At 46.0% G+C, this 15176-nt stretch overlaps 4 protein-coding genes across 5 annotated transcripts in view; 1 reads left to right on the forward strand and 3 right to left on the reverse strand.

Annotated features, from left to right (window-relative positions):
* LOC121587708 (dynamin) overlaps nt 1–2708 on the forward strand; it is a 16264-nt gene extending 13556 nt beyond the window's left edge. For both annotated transcript variants that reach the window (XM_041904759.1, XM_041904760.1), the window contains one exon: nt 1332–2708. In XM_041904759.1, coding sequence (XP_041760693.1) covers nt 1332–1398 — 67 coding nt within the window. In that variant the 3' untranslated portion in view covers nt 1399–2708. The remainder of the gene's footprint in view (nt 1–1331) is intronic.
* Nucleotides 2709–2917: 209 nt separating this feature from the next.
* LOC121587747 (mesencephalic astrocyte-derived neurotrophic factor homolog) lies at nt 2918–4558 on the reverse strand. The gene is made up of 4 exons (XM_041904833.1): nt 4181–4558; nt 3943–4067; nt 3712–3853; nt 2918–3622 (listed from the first exon to the last, which is right to left on the reverse strand). The coding sequence occupies exons 1-4, from the start codon at nt 4287–4289 to the stop codon at nt 3456–3458; spliced, it is 543 nt and encodes a 180-aa protein (XP_041760767.1). The 5' UTR covers nt 4290–4558; the 3' UTR covers nt 2918–3455.
* Nucleotides 4559–5366: 808 nt separating this feature from the next.
* Nucleotides 5367–7325, reverse strand: LOC121587717 (argininosuccinate synthase). The gene is made up of 3 exons (XM_041904781.1): nt 5807–7325; nt 5626–5732; nt 5367–5553 (listed from the first exon to the last, which is right to left on the reverse strand). The coding sequence occupies exons 1-3, from the start codon at nt 7221–7223 to the stop codon at nt 5455–5457; spliced, it is 1623 nt and encodes a 540-aa protein (XP_041760715.1). The 5' UTR covers nt 7224–7325; the 3' UTR covers nt 5367–5454.
* An 801-nt stretch (nt 7326–8126) lies between these two features.
* Nucleotides 8127–15049, reverse strand: LOC121587725 (fasciculation and elongation protein zeta-2). The gene is made up of 5 exons (XM_041904798.1): nt 13792–15049; nt 11498–11856; nt 11181–11429; nt 10973–11059; nt 8127–10891 (listed from the first exon to the last, which is right to left on the reverse strand). Exons 1-5 carry the CDS (start codon nt 14307–14309, stop codon nt 10809–10811), a joined length of 1296 nt encoding a protein of 431 aa, XP_041760732.1. The 5' UTR covers nt 14310–15049; the 3' UTR covers nt 8127–10808.
* Between the last annotated feature and the right edge of the window lie 127 nt (nt 15050–15176).

The following is a 15176-nucleotide window of genomic DNA, read 5'->3' on the forward strand; positions in this document are numbered from 1 at the left end:
GTAGTGTTCTTGTAGTAAACAGGAAACAATCGATACTACCGTTATGTTTAGGCTGGATATTCTTTCCCTCTCTCTCTCTAAATAATACTAGAGCTTCTAAATCTAGTAAAGCAAACCGTTAAAGGTCTTGAACACACTTTCCTGAAGCTGGTTCATTATGTTAAAGGTAAACCCAATGCAGAATCTCTATTCTGTCGTGCATGTTATATCAGTTTGAATCCGCCATCTTCAATGAATAATAGGGCGCGTATGCAATACCAAACACAAAACTACGCGTACCAATATCAAAAAGGCAAATTGATAAAAAGAAGAGTTAAACATACAAAAAATACAATTTCATCAACATGCGCTTTGAAGAGAATGCAGAAGAAAAAGAATAAGAAGAAAAGGAAGAAGCATTCGATACTTACTGATGTTAATCGAAAATGAAAACAAATGAAACACACAAACACTGGCACACCCTCACACGTGAGTAAACAATGCAAGCAAAACATCAACATGTACCAACAGTACAGAAAAGAAAGGCACACAGAAACAAAAGAAAAATGCATTCTCCAACATATATAAAAACAAACACACGTAATAAGCAACGAGCAAACAATGTATAAGGATGTGCGATAGACGTACCATGATGCAAGACAGGTGAAACAGATGAGAAAAGGAGAAAGGAACGAAACCAACAAAGCGAGAAACTGAAACAAACAAAACCAGAATAAGAACTATACATATTATATCTATTCTATGACAGAGAAAAATAAAGTATAACATAATTAATTGGAATTGAAGCTGGGTGCGGGATAATAATGGGATAATGGATGAAACGTTTGTGCTGTGAAACTCATTATTCGCATGTTTGTCCGTTCGTTCGTCTGTCTGTCTGTCTATCTCAACTGTCTGTCTAACTGCTTCTACCGCGCTGTATGGGAGGCCGGCTGCCTCCGTGAGGCGGTAATCGGAATGGGGATGAATTAGCTCTGCTTTGCTCTCGGGATGCCTGGTTGGTGGCATGGTGGTTTGCTGTCTCTATTCTAACGTTCAACTAATGCTCCACACTCTGGGGTGCTCCGGGTTCATTCGCTAACAATGTATGTTTCCATCTACTAGTTTGTGAGAATATGGGATTGGTTTGGATTGGATAATTAGTCTTTGTTTGTCTTACTCGCATTACGTACTGCGTCACTTTTAACGCCTTTCTATTCTGTTTAACTACTTTTGTATACATTTCCTTCATAATCGCAATTACCCACGTCGCACTTGTATTTAGAAAACAACCACTTTTGTTTAATTTTTTCAACTCCTAAACTGACCCGTGTTCTGTTAAATTATTGTAGTCGACCTGCCCAGAATGCGCCACCGCGCCTACCGGATCGACCGTACAATGCCATGGGACGGCCATGAACGTGACCATATATACATATATGCTTGAATGAGGATGTAAAAAGGTGCAAAAAATAGGAGTGTGATGAGGAGCATGGATTGTAAAACCAGAGCCGAGCAGTCGTCCTTATTGTGCTGTTGGTAGTAGCGAAAACTGTGGTAGTGAGGTAATGTAAGAAGCGCCCGCTCCCGCTTGGTCCATGGACCAGAAACACAACTAACACGTGAACTATTTGTTAAGTGTATAGTTCCTTGCTTTTCCGTCTTCTACACTGCCCCCATAGTTGGTCTCACATTGAGCCACATCATCTTCGATCTTTGCGACCGATCATCAGCTTCTTTCTTTTCGTATCAAGCTTTGGAATCGATCGTGTCGCACCGATGCTTTCTTGCCTCTTTTTCAACCTTTTGCTCAGTACGGGATGATAAGTACGTGCAGCCGAAAGGGAACCGAAACCATTCCGTTTTGGGCCAAACAAACAACCTCCAAAATGTGGCCAACAACCGCCAAAATATCGAGATAGACGAGTGAGTGAGAGAGAGAGAGAGGGAGTATAGTGTGGCGATTTATACAGGTTTAGTAGACGATTGTTCAGGTTCAGGCTGCTACAGGGTATAATTATGCTGCTGCTGCTGCTGCTGCTGTTTTAGATAGTTAGTAAGAAAGGAATGTTAACTTATGAGGCCTTTGTGTACCACATGGACTGGATATCACCTGGTGGTAGGTAGCTGCGATTATAGGCGCTACGAGTGCCACCGGTGCAAGCTGTACAGAAGTTTAAGGAGCATCAACTGTAGAACGGAAATAGCGTACGCATAGAACAATTCAAACACAGGGTATGCACGATACGATATTAGAATAGTGGGAATACATTACAAAGCATAACACATTTCGTACGGCACTGGTTGGTAGTGGGGCGGCTGTCCGCGTCTTGTCTGTCCCTATTCCAGTACTCACTAGCCCTCGCGACTCCCTTTCGAGCGATCGAACGGTGAAACAACACAAAGACCGTCGAAGTATTAACGTGTTAGGGACATTTGCTTAGACTGTGCAGACAAGGCGATAAGAGCTAGCTGCTGCCCCTCCCATCTAGCCTGACACGATTTGCGAAATTAGCAGAATGGACTTAAGCTTAATCTAACAATTATTTTTCATTGAGCGCAATGGGCATTTCGGATGATCATCACCCGAGTCCAGTCGGTCACACACATACACACACACACACACATCAAAGCTCAACACTATTCTAACGTGCTAAAGTATTATTTTGTACATTTCTTGTCATATAATATTTTGTAAATAAATCACCCTGGATGGTGGAAAAAGCGAACGGTAGAAGAGTTTGCAATGCTGCTTTCCAGAACGGCGATGGCTGGTAGGCCACGTCATGCATTCCTCCCCATTCCTATTTTTCCAACGGACCAGAGATACCTTATCTATCGTGTTTAGTGGCTTCGGTGCCATTCTTCTTCGCCCAAAGTACATATATAAGTTTGCAGCACAGCAAAGAAGCTGTAATAAATAAGCCATGGACGGACGTATGTAGTATACTTTTTTTTCCAACGGTTTATTTGTTGTTGTTTTATCCGAACACAATATTGTTTTCACATTCGTTTCTATTCGTTCCTGTTTACCAAGGGTCTTGTTGTTGCCTAAGTTTAATGTCTTATGTGCCCTGACCTCACGCCTGCCATCGACCAATGCCTGCCACTGTCCTGCGTTAATCTAAATGTATCCGTTCTAAACGTATCCCCGGAAACTTCCACAACTTCCAAATGTTGAGCGAGGGGAGGCGTAGCCATTGTTGGCAGAGAAAAACAGGCTCAAAACTGTGCGCAGCGTGCGCTTTGCTTCTCTTCGATTCGAAGAAGATTGAACAAAAAAAAAAGAGAAAAATAAATACCCATTTTCACGCTGCATTCATCTGGTGCACAATCCTTGTAGCAGGCGCGTGGTGTGGTGGTGGTGGTGGCACGGGTTGCGCAGTGGGGCGACAACCGGCAAAAGGCATGATGGCGATGATGAGCAAAGCGAGAGATCCGCCGCTCAAAAACCGCGCTTATGTCGGACGATGTGGTTACAGTTCCGTCTTGACGTACTTGTGCTTCAGCTCCTCGATGCGTTTGATGAAATCAGTCTTTTCCAGGCACCCGTCGCATTCCTCATCCCAATCGGAGAGAATCTTCTTCAGATCGCGCACCTTCAGCTTCTTCAGATCGACGGCATTCACATCGATTTGTTTGTCTGCAATAGCAACGGGAGCGAGAAATAGTGAGTGGAGCCAATTTGTGACGAAAGTGGGATTGATTCCCACCATTACTCATTGCTCTTACCGTATCGCAAATCACAGATTTGAGCGTCCTTCTTCTTGAGCTTCTCGCAGATCTTTTCGGCCGGCATGGACCAGCTGATTGGTTTGGACAGCTCACCCAAGATACCGGTGGCAGAATCTTCGACACCGCCAAGGTAGTAGCACTGTGGATGCGTGGCGCAAGCGAAGAGAAGAGATGGGAGTATAATTACACACGCTCCGGGCGGGACCATTCCACGGGGCAACTACTTACGAAACGCTGTTCCTTGTTTTTGGACTTCTTACAGAACGCCCGGAACTCGTCCTCTATCCGTTTGGTATCCTTCTTTGTCTCATCCGACAGTGTTTCCATAAATGTGTTTACCGTCTTCACGCAGACTGGAATGGGGTCGACGTAGGAGGGAGACAGTGAGAAACAATTGCAAAACGTTCGTATTATAGAAAACGTTCTATTTTACAACACACGATTGGTGGAGGAAGACAATTCTTACCTTCACAATCACCTTCCCGCAGGGCGGTACTGTGTGGGAGCAGGAACAGGATCAGACAAACCGTGCCCAGCAGCACTAATCGGCCGCTTAGAAACTTGCGTTCGGCCATTCTGTAGCTAGAATATCTCGGGAGGATGAATATTCCGTTCCTTAATTACAACGCTAGCCTCTTGGTTCCGCTCGGGGCAGATCTGTGTGCGTTCGTAACAGTGTTACGGACTCTTTTGTAAAACGGCAACCTCTATTGTGGCCTGTTGCTGCCTGTACGGTGGCAGTAGAGAAAAAGCGATCCGTGGCCAAAGCTGATTCGGTATCGTCACCCAGAACTCTGGTCTCTTCCCGGCTACAAATATAACGGAACGCCAAAGACGACGTGTACCTGTCGAATTGGCAGACAGCTCCCAAGTAGCATTTTTGTGCAGAGGGTCATACAAAGGTTAGATAAGAGAGTCTGTTGGAAAGGGAGTTGTGTTTAGAAATTAAGAAAAAACGCATTGAAACACACGCAAATTAATACACATTAGAGGTAGTAAACTTAAAAAATATATTTGGTGTTCAAATAACTATTGAAAACCATTTTTATACCATTAGTTTACCATTTTTTTTTGGAAGGGCCTTTTTTGATGTCTGGTTCGTAGTGATGGGTTCTTATTTCCAATTGGATGGAACGATTCCGTTCCTATCCATATTGTTCAAACGTTCCGTTGCATTCATTGATTCATGAGAAAAAAGGGTAATACTAAGTGTGTTTCCGAGGTGGACGGTCATTTTGTTGTTTTACTTAAATTGTAAAATGTGCGTTTAAATGGTTAAAATACTCATCAACGTTGAATAGGTATATTTCTTAATAGAAACAACGATTAAGCCACAAAATATAAGCTCTGTAATACTGTAATAATTGCTTACCACAATATACGTTAGGCAAAGAGCAGCCAATACACCTATGTGAACGGCATTATTCAACAATCGCGCAAGTTTTTTTCAACAGCTCAGGTGTCATAAATAATGAGAGCTGCCAAAAAACATCTTGTAAGGTTTCGACAATGTTGTTCACATTAAAAACTGAGTCGGAAAACAGTGTAATACAAAATGTTTCAAGTTCACAAAAAGACAAAAGAAATTGAAATAAAAAAAACCGCCTCAGGTATAAGTTAGATAAAGAAAATCTTTTAGTACATCAGATTGCTGCAGTAGTAGGTGTTACACTTTATTTTAAAGTACATTTCCGTCACATTATTCGTTGAAAAAATGGTTTCGTAGAAGGTGCATTACACTCAGATGAGCTTCATATCTGATTCTGTGCGTGAGAAGTGTTTGGTCATATTGGCCGTTCCAAACACTCGATGATGTTCCCTCAGTCGAACAGCATTGATCTGCAAACAGAAGAGAGCATTGACGGAGTTAAATTTTTTTTCCTTTTTTTGCAATGAATTGCACTCTGTTACCTCAATGAATCCCGTCGACGAGTAGGGTGAAAAGTTACCATGCACCTCCATCGATGCCAGCTCTTGGTTGTACAAGGAGTGCATAGACTCTCGCGATGTGACCATAACTGTGTCGTAATACAGGCACAAATGCAGATGAGATAAAACAATCGTTAGCCTTCCCCCCTTTGCCGCTTCTTACCGTGTCCCTTGAACATCTCCACCACCACCTTGCCGGACACGTGCTTCTGCGACTCGAGGATACACTTGCGCACGTACTCAGCCTCGGGCGCGTACCAGTAGCCGTTGTACACGTAGTCTGCCATCCGATCGGCAAGATACTTTTTTACCCGCAGCACCTCCCGATCCAGGCAGTAAATTTCCAGATCCCGGTGCGCACAGTGCAGCACGGTTACGCCGGGCGTCTCGTAGACGCCGCGCGACTTCAACCCAATGTAGCGGTTCTCCACGATATCGATCCGTCCCACGCCGTGCTCGCCGCCAGCCTTGTTCAGAAACGCCAGTATGTCCACCGGTCTTTCCATCGTACGCCCACTGACCAGCTCGGTGACGCGCACGGGCAGTCCAGCTTTGAACACGATCTCGGCCACGGTCGGTGTGTCTGGGGCGCGGGTTGGCGATTGCGTTAGCTGGTACAGCTCTTCCGGTGCCGCCACCGACGGGTCCTCCAGGATGCCCGACTCGTAGCTGATGTGCATAATGTTCGCATCCATCGACCAGGGTGCTTTCGTGGTGGCACTCACCGGGATATTCGAGCGCTTCGCGTACTCCAGCAGATCCGAGCGGCCCTGGAAACGCTGGCAGAACGTTTCCATGCGCCACGGGGCGATGACGCGGATCGTTGGGCTGAGCGCGTAGCAGCTCAGCTCGAAGCGGATCTGATCGTTACCCTTGCCGGTGGCGCCGTGCGAGATGTAGCTGCAGCCACGCTGCACCGCCACATCCATCAGGCCTTTCGAAATGCAGGGCCGCGCCAGTGACGTCCCGAGCAGGTACCGGTCCTCGTAGATTAAACCCATCTGTACCGCCGGCCAGACAAACTTTTCCACGAAGAAATCCTTCATGTCCTTCACCACCACATCGGCGGCGCCGATCTTGAGGGCCTTTTCGCGTGCCGCCGCAAAGTCCTCCGTTTGGCCCACGTCGGCCATAAAGCAGATCACCTCGTAGTCCTGCTCGAGCAGCCATTTCAGGATGCAGCTCGTGTCCAGGCCACCCGAGTAAGCTAGTAAAACCTTTTCTTTGCTCATTTTCGTGAACTTCCGATGGGAGGGCGTGTAGAGAATTGAAGTTCTGCCGTTGATTAACCGTTGATGTTCGTTCACTCTGTTGATCTGATCTAGTCGGCAGCTGGGCGGTAACTGTGGCAACTTACCTACTATTGCGTGTGCTGCTGAATGGGTGTGTGCTCGTTGTTCTCGGCTATATTCGCCGCGTACTGATAATGGCACGGGCCTGTTGTGACTTTCCCTCCCGAACACACCCCAAATCCGTACACAAACCCCCACAGCAAATCGTGTGAGGATCAGCCTATCGCCCTGATCTCTGACCCTCCCCGGTCGCCGGTACAAGCTTCCAATCGAGTAAAACGGAGTCATACAGTCCGGGAGATGCGAAAACCTGTGATGCGACGTAAACAATTCGAGTATTTTTGGTTCCCGGCCAGAGAACTGTTACGCGTCAAATCAAGTCAAGTGCACCAGGTTTGATTATTTCAAGCAGTTTTATTTGCCCAATAAATGTGTGTGTGTCTGTCTGTTTGTGTGATTTACGTTTGTTTGTTCGTCTGTTTTGTAGGCTGTTGCTGTTGTTCTTACGGATTTCACTGGGCTGCTGAAAATTTTAATTAACACCCATGTTACTAAGATTCTTATTTACCATCTTTACCCGCCCGCAACTACTAGTAGCACAACACAGTATGTACTCTCTTGTTTTCTTCTGCACTACTACCAAGTTTGCATTGCGTGCTTCTGTTTTTATCTTGTTTTATGTTTCACTTTTCTCACATGCATCCACATTTGTTCGTTTGTTTGTTATAATCTCTTTTCCTCTACCATCCATTTTTCTTCCGTATTTCCCCCTATTGCACACACTATCGCCCTTTCTTGACATTTTATATTGTTTTAATATATTAAATCATTTTATAGGTTCTGTTTCTCGTCTACAATTGATCATTCTTCCTTCCACCTTTCCATGTCTGCTATGCTCATTTTCAGCTGATACTCCTTGCATTTGCGCTAGTGCGAGCATTGATTGGGAGCCGAGAGGGGAACGCGCAAACACAAAGCACCTTTCGCCCCCCGTTCCTTCCTCGCCACCCGAGAGCGCGTTCGGGGTTTGCGAACGAGATAATTTCATTATCTATTGCTAGTTTCTTGACTCAATTAATCGAGCTTTTTCTTCTCATCGAATCGACTTCTCAGCCGCTCGACATCATATAGACAAGTTAGACTTTTGCATCGTTTATAGTTTAGCTTTTACTTTTGCGTTTCATGTTGTTGTAATCTTTTTTGTTTCTTTAATTATTATTCCTGTTATGTTAAATCGGCTAATGGTTTCTAATAGGATTGTGTGTCTCTTAATGCTTTCCAGAAGCTCAGAGTGTGTGTTAACAAGAATGTGACATTCGGTTAAAAATTAAGCCATTTAAAAAATGGGGGGATATATTCTCTCTCATTTCCTGACCTGCCATGTATTCGGACGTTAGATGTTTTTTTTTTTGTGGAAGGTGAACAGGTATGGTTCAGCTGCTTAATCCAGTAGCGTTTCGCCGGGTGCCGATTGAAACAGAAACGCATTCGAGGATGTAATTAATGCAACCAGCACAGTAAAAGTTCAGCCACGAGCAGCTAGCTGACCGAACGATGAAAGCTTCAGATGAATGTATCGCATGTTTGGAGATACAAAACTATGTTCACTGTTTCCGTACAGGATTCGAGTCGAAACGAGCATCTATAATAAGCTACAAAATGTACAACTGCGTTTCGCCGTGTATGAATAGAAGCTCTTACGTTTTAGCAAACTACCTGTGCAAGCATCGTAATGTTGATTTTGTGTTAGTTAAATTACTGTTTCATGAAATCAAGATTCTAAGAGAGGGATATATTGGCATGGCCCAATGCCACACTTGCACGAAAATGGAAACAATCCGCTATAAAGGCAGCTAATAGCTCTTGGGAGAACCTCAAAAAATATATATAGAAACAACACGACGGAGCTGTGGGACTTTTACAGCACTCTCCCCTTCCCCGCTCATGCCACGCCACGAAGACTCTGGTTGGTTGTTTGTATTTTGTCTATACATGCGCTTCATTGGCGTCTGGGCCAACCATATTACCTTCCAACACACTAACTGTTTTACCTTTCTTCACGTTACGTTTGTTCGGTTTCCCCCTTTTGCGATTTCCATCATCTTAGAGCGCTTCTTATGTTTGATAATCATTTCGTTTGGTTCTATGCTTCAGAGAGTAGTAGTAGTAAGTGAGAATTATCATTGCACCAGCGGGTGCGAAACGGGTTTCCGAAGCGTATATAAATCTGTTTAAAAATAATTAATTCAAAACTATATGGCATTTTGCACAACTCTCGCGGCGCGGACCGTTGAGTGTATATTGAATTATAACTATTGATTATATTTCCTTCTCCATCGCTGGTGGCGTGTAGTGCCATCGAGAAATAATAATAATATGTAATATACGGCGCAGAGTGTGGCCGTGACAACTATGAACACCTCTTTTTTTGGATCATGCTTCTCGCCCCCATTTATCACTAAGCACACTAGCATTCAAATTATACACAGATTCCATTAATCAGTATGTACGTGTCAAAACCATATTCCATCGTTTGTATACAGTAAACTACTAATATATTGCTCACAATGGTAGAAACCAAAGCACAGTCGATACATACTCAACAGACGAAAAGGAACTACGGAAGAACGGAAAGAAAACAAAATAACGTATAATAATAAAATGAACACGTTACGTTACAGCGCTCAAACAAACACGTACGCGCTCGGTTTGGCTTCGGGGTTGGAGTGTTCATTCGGGTGACTAGCGTAATTCGAAGCAGAATGGAGGATGATTCTCGACCAAAATCTCGATTCTCTTGTAGGCGACACTCATGGCAACACGTTACGATTACATCAAGCACCACCGACAATCAACGGGCCAGTGCCTTTGGTAAGGATTAACTCGTATGTTGCATTTTGCTTGCAGTGTAAAGTGTGAAGGGCCCCATTGACTTAACCTTCCAACGGTCTGAGATGGCATTTCTAACCGAGGCCAGTATTGGAATGTGCGCCACTGTGTTATTGCACGACAGCTGTGCCTGGTGTTGAGAAAGCATACTAGATCATAAAACGTTCTTACATCAAATAGATGACTCTTTATCTAAAGGAAAAAAAGCTGAGTATTATTTAACCACCTCAACGGGACACCGAATCGTCGACTGACATCCTCCGGAATCCCGTCATCCCGTTTCCTTAGTATCTCATATAGAAAGAGCGTTAGAAAATTGTTACGACATCATTACGGTGTGTGTGTATGTGTGTCTTACGACGAGGTGAATAAAATAGTAAAGTTGATTACAGTATTGCATTTCCCGAAAAAATTGCACTGCCCGCCAATGCTAGCGGGGCAGATACGGCAAAAAGGAAAACAGATACGCAAGCAACAAAATCACATAATCAGCATCAAAACGTGGCGTACGATAACGAAGAAAACATAGTTTTTAACCCGGTGCGAGCTAACGCGCACCGGAAGCCCTTAACTTCTACACACTAATAAATAGCATCGTGACGGAACGCCGCCACCTGTGTCTGTGCTGTTCCGCGGTTTGGCTGCAGCGAATGTTAGCTTCTCAATCCAGTTTGTGTTCATCGAATAGTAGGTATCTGCTGCTGGATAGCTGGACTATTCTCTGTCGTAATTTTTTGCGCAAAATTCCCCGAAGTAAGAGAGAATACTTCCTGTATGTGTGTATTCTCTCAGTTTTGTTACTATTCTGCTAGCAATATAAGAGCTTTGAAATCGTGTACAAATTACCTACACACCATCGACCCCGTAACGACGACGACCGGCACACGAGAAAGAGAGCACACGGGCGTCGTGCGCGGAGTGCAGAGACGTGCCACCGCAGCACCGCAGTCGGTGTGGGAAGCGTCAACTTTCTATGCGATGCGCTTACGTCGGACACAGCACCTTGAGAATGTAGTCCGTCAGCAGTGTAGGAACGGTTGGACTGTCCTCGTTGATCGCTTTCAGTACTGCAACGGTACCACAAAACCGGGGATAGTGTGAGCATTAGCGATTAAGCGATAAGTGTGTTATTCGAAAGGGATGCTTACTCTTAATCAGCACTTGCAGCGTTTGATTATCGGGTGTACTGTTCAGCTGGTAAGGAATGACCGTGGTCAGATACTTGGGATCCATGCCTGAGGGAATGCAGCGAAAAGGCGAGAGAGAGAGAGAGAGAGAGACATTAAAAGATTATGTGGTGATTGTTACCCAAGAAAAAGTCATCTTCCCATGTTTGCTTTCCAACGCACTACTTACCCGAACTGTTTGTGGCACCGGTCGATCCTTTGCCCCCTGCCTTTCCCTTCTTCTTTTCCACGTGGTACTGGCGGCGACGGTTCTGTACGGCCAGCAGCAGCGAGATGAACGTGTTCTTGAGCTCCTTCTCGTACTCCAGCTCGTCGCGCAGTGCCAGCTCCGAGATGAGCGTCTCGGAGAACTCGCGAATCAGCACCTCCATCTCCATGTACAGCTCGTTTAGCTGCGTGATCGACAGGGAGCGCAATTCTAGAGCGAAACAAAAGGTACGTTAGAATATGCTATCCCAAAAGCTGCTTCTTTGCCCTGTTCCTCACTTTCTTCGTACAGCGGTGAGCCGAGCACTTCCTTGGCCTTCTCAATTACTTCATTCTCAAGCTGCCCGTCCTCCGAGCCAGTCTCGTCCATGATGTCATCGATCTCCTTGATCACCTCGTCCGCTGTCTTGATCGGTTCGTTGTCCGCGTGCAGGCCGCCGAGTATGAGCGCATGCATGTCGAGATCGCTGGCGACCGCTTCGTCCTCCGAGCTGAGATCCTGCAGCAGCTCATCGTCCGGTGTGCCGGGTTTGCGCATGCCAAGGTTCAGCGCCGGTACATGCATTTGGCGCGCGTACGTTTTCGACCAATCGATCGGTAGAATGTTGCCAAAGTTGCCCGTAATAGTCCACCACATCCTGTCGGAGGTTGAGAAGAGCGGTAACATGGGTAAGAAAATACGTATATGCGAGGGAGGAATTAAAAGGTATTTTTTGCTTGTGAATGTCCAGCGCAATTGCAGGAATGATGTTGGTTGAGAGATAATAAATCATAAGATTAAATTCATTTCGTTACAATCCTCCTGCATGTGTAACATGGAAAATAAATCTGCGTGCCCCACCAGGCAGTAGTGACCTATTATGACGAGGAGCTTTTTTTAGGCTCAAATACTGGGGCTTCTCCCTCAATGCTACTGGCGTATTGGACATCCATTATCCGAATACTGCATCGCCCCAATGCCCAATAATTGCTGCCACTGGTTCAAGGTCGCGTGGCGCACTGACACATGAGCGTCGCTACGGAAGCTTCGTGTTACACTTCCTTTTCCGTAACTGGGTCTTACAGTTTTGTCACTAATCCTTTCTATATGCGTTCGCGTTCGTTGTGTGTGTGTTTTTTTCCCAATGTCGCGGACGTTCTGCTAACGATTCTGTCCACCAAGGAAAGCCTTTTGGCATTTGAAAAGTACCAGCTTGGGGGAGTGTGTGTTTCTGTTTTTCTTAACATGACTCATGGACCCATGCACCATACGAGCACCGTATGCACGTGTTGAGCATGTGTATCGATTCGTTTCTGGACGGTCTGTGTATAGTAGTAATAGAGCGGTCCAACTATTAATTTATTCAACGTTAATTACACTTTAACGCTGTCTGCGTTACAACATTGCTTTCTTTTCCAATGCGAATGAGCTATGGAAAGGAAGCATATAGCATGATGTTTTTTAAGAATAATTCTGAAGACTTCATGCACTGGGTATTTGTGTGCATGAAGGGGTAAGAAAAAGGTGCAATCCAATCGGTGCAAACCGAAAGCCTTCGATGCATGTTTCATCATCAATTCACATGTGCAAATGATGAACTGTTTCCAGCTTTTGCTTGTGGCGTATTACATAAATAAAAATTCAAAACGAAAAGAGTTGAGCCAAATAGAAAAACCGAAACGCACGAGGCCTATCGTTATGAAGCCCATTCGAATGCGCCATCAATAATCAACCATACAGCGCTGGTGCATGAGCCCCAATAATGCACAAAAATAGCACCAGTTTGCCTATCAATGTAATCAACGTGTTGTAGCCGTTAGGCGAAAAAAAAAACACATAAAATACGGTGTGAAGATTATTGATTTTTTTTGCAAATGCTTCTCCGGACTACAGAGTGGTGGTGGATGTCTGTTATAAACATATGACAGCGAAAAGCCACCAAACATTGAACACCGTAAATCTCCCCATAGTAGGCCCAAAACGCGCAGTGCGCTACGCAAAGTTTGTTTGCGAAAGGTTTTTCTTTTTTTTATTATGTTGTTATTATGCTTGCGCAAACTGTTCGCTGGGCGGGGGGGTTGTTTCTCCGCCTTTACTCTCTCGCGATGATGAGCAGCAACGCGGCAATCGCTTGCCGATTGGGGCAATTTTATGACAACGGGGTGCCAAAACTCCTCCACGGCTCGCATACTTTCTTCTTTTAGGGCTACAATTTTCACGTGAAAAGTTCATTCAGACAGCAGTTGGGAGAAAATGGTCCAGCCGCCACGAGTCGCTGCCGTACGCAGCGCTTCCTTTCGCACTGGCTGGGGATCCAAGACCAATGCCAATGGGGGAAGCGGGAGTCGTGGGGTGGGGTGGAGGACCGAATGGATGACGCTCCGTCGGGAAATAAAATTAAACTGATGACTAATTTGCTTCAATCACTCCCGCTCGACCACCGCAACGGCACGGCTCGTCTGCGTAAAAATGCTGCTACGTGGTGGCGGTGCTATGTACGCAAGAGTGTGTGGTCTTTTGACAATGTTCCTACTGCGGCCTGCCCACAACCCCAGCCGTCCCCGGATTTGCCACCCACAACGGTCACACTTACTGGCACTCGTTCATGATTTCCTCCTGCGAGCGGACCTGCACCGGGGCCAGCTCCTCCACCGACTGCTCGTAGTTGCCGAAGCATTTCGTGATCTTCTCGTCGAACGTGTTGACCAAATCCTCCAGACTGCCGGTGAACGCTTCCGCAAAGTCGACGTTGTCTTTGATCGGTCCCACCTTAATGTTGTTGTTGTTGTTGGCAGTGGTGGTGGTGGTGGTGGTGTTCGAGTCGCCCCCACCCCGCACCGTGTCGTCCCCGAGCAGCAGGTTGTCGTTCAGCTCGTTCAAATCGTCATCCTTCTGGTTCTGCTGCTGCTGCTGCTGGTTGCCGTCGAGCGAACGGAGCGATTCTTTCAGATTGTTCAGATTCAGCGTGTCGCTGATGGTTACGGCCGCCGTTTTGCCGTTGGCCACATTCGAGGACTGGTACTCGACCGGGCCCCACTCGTCGCTCTCCTCGAACTGTGCCAATGGTGCCTCGAATTTGAGTTCGGCCATCTTATTAGCCAGGTCCCGCATCACTTTTTTTATTGCGCAAAACTACACACTCGCGTCGAGAGGGGTAGGGGGGGAGTGTGGAGGTTGCAAAGAGAATGGCACACTAACACGGGCGGAAGGGCAGAACGGGGGGTGGTGGCACGGGTAGTACTGTTCAATAGACAGCAATTATTTCTTTTCCGCAACTTGGAATGTTGGTGGAAAGGGGGTTGGAATCGTTCAGTAAAATGTAGAAGAATATCACAAAACACACACACGCACACACGTTTTGCCTTCCGCAAGGGGACATACACCGCAACCCCAAACTTTCTCTCTTCGGCCCGCTCGCACGCCCTGCACACGAATGTGCACAACCAACACTCACTCACGCACAGCCACAAATGGGCCCTTTTGGACGAATCGAAACCGAACCAGCGGGAGGGCTACGCTTCTTTATCATCCGCATACGACACGAAAACAATCCAAGTGGCACTAGCTTTTTAACACTTTTCAACCTAGCCCGCGACACCACAGCACCAGCAAGTCCCAACAGAACAAAGCACCAACCCAGCGCAGTAGTGAGAGCGATTACGCCGCGACGAAAAGCACTATGTCGGTCGGTCGATATCGCAGTACCACGGGTAATGTTGTTCGTTTTTCCTGCGTGTTGAAAATTCTGCACCAAACCACCCTTCTTCGGTTGCTCCAATGTTTTGCACAGAGCAGTCCGGCGAGAGTTTTCTCTTCTCCAGCGCCCGGTAGCGCGAGCGGGACGGAGCAATCCAAAACCACTGCTAAGGGCACGGTGGGCGTACCGTCGGACGCGCAGCTGTCACTCGGGTCATATGACATATTGAACATACAATAAATTGGATGCATAAAAATCCGTAAAAATATTATTTGTTAAAT

Source organism: Anopheles merus, chromosome 2R (genome assembly GCF_017562075.2).
Source record: "Anopheles merus strain MAF chromosome 2R, AmerM5.1, whole genome shotgun sequence".
NCBI classification, from domain to species: Eukaryota; Metazoa; Arthropoda; class Insecta; order Diptera; family Culicidae; genus Anopheles; species Anopheles merus.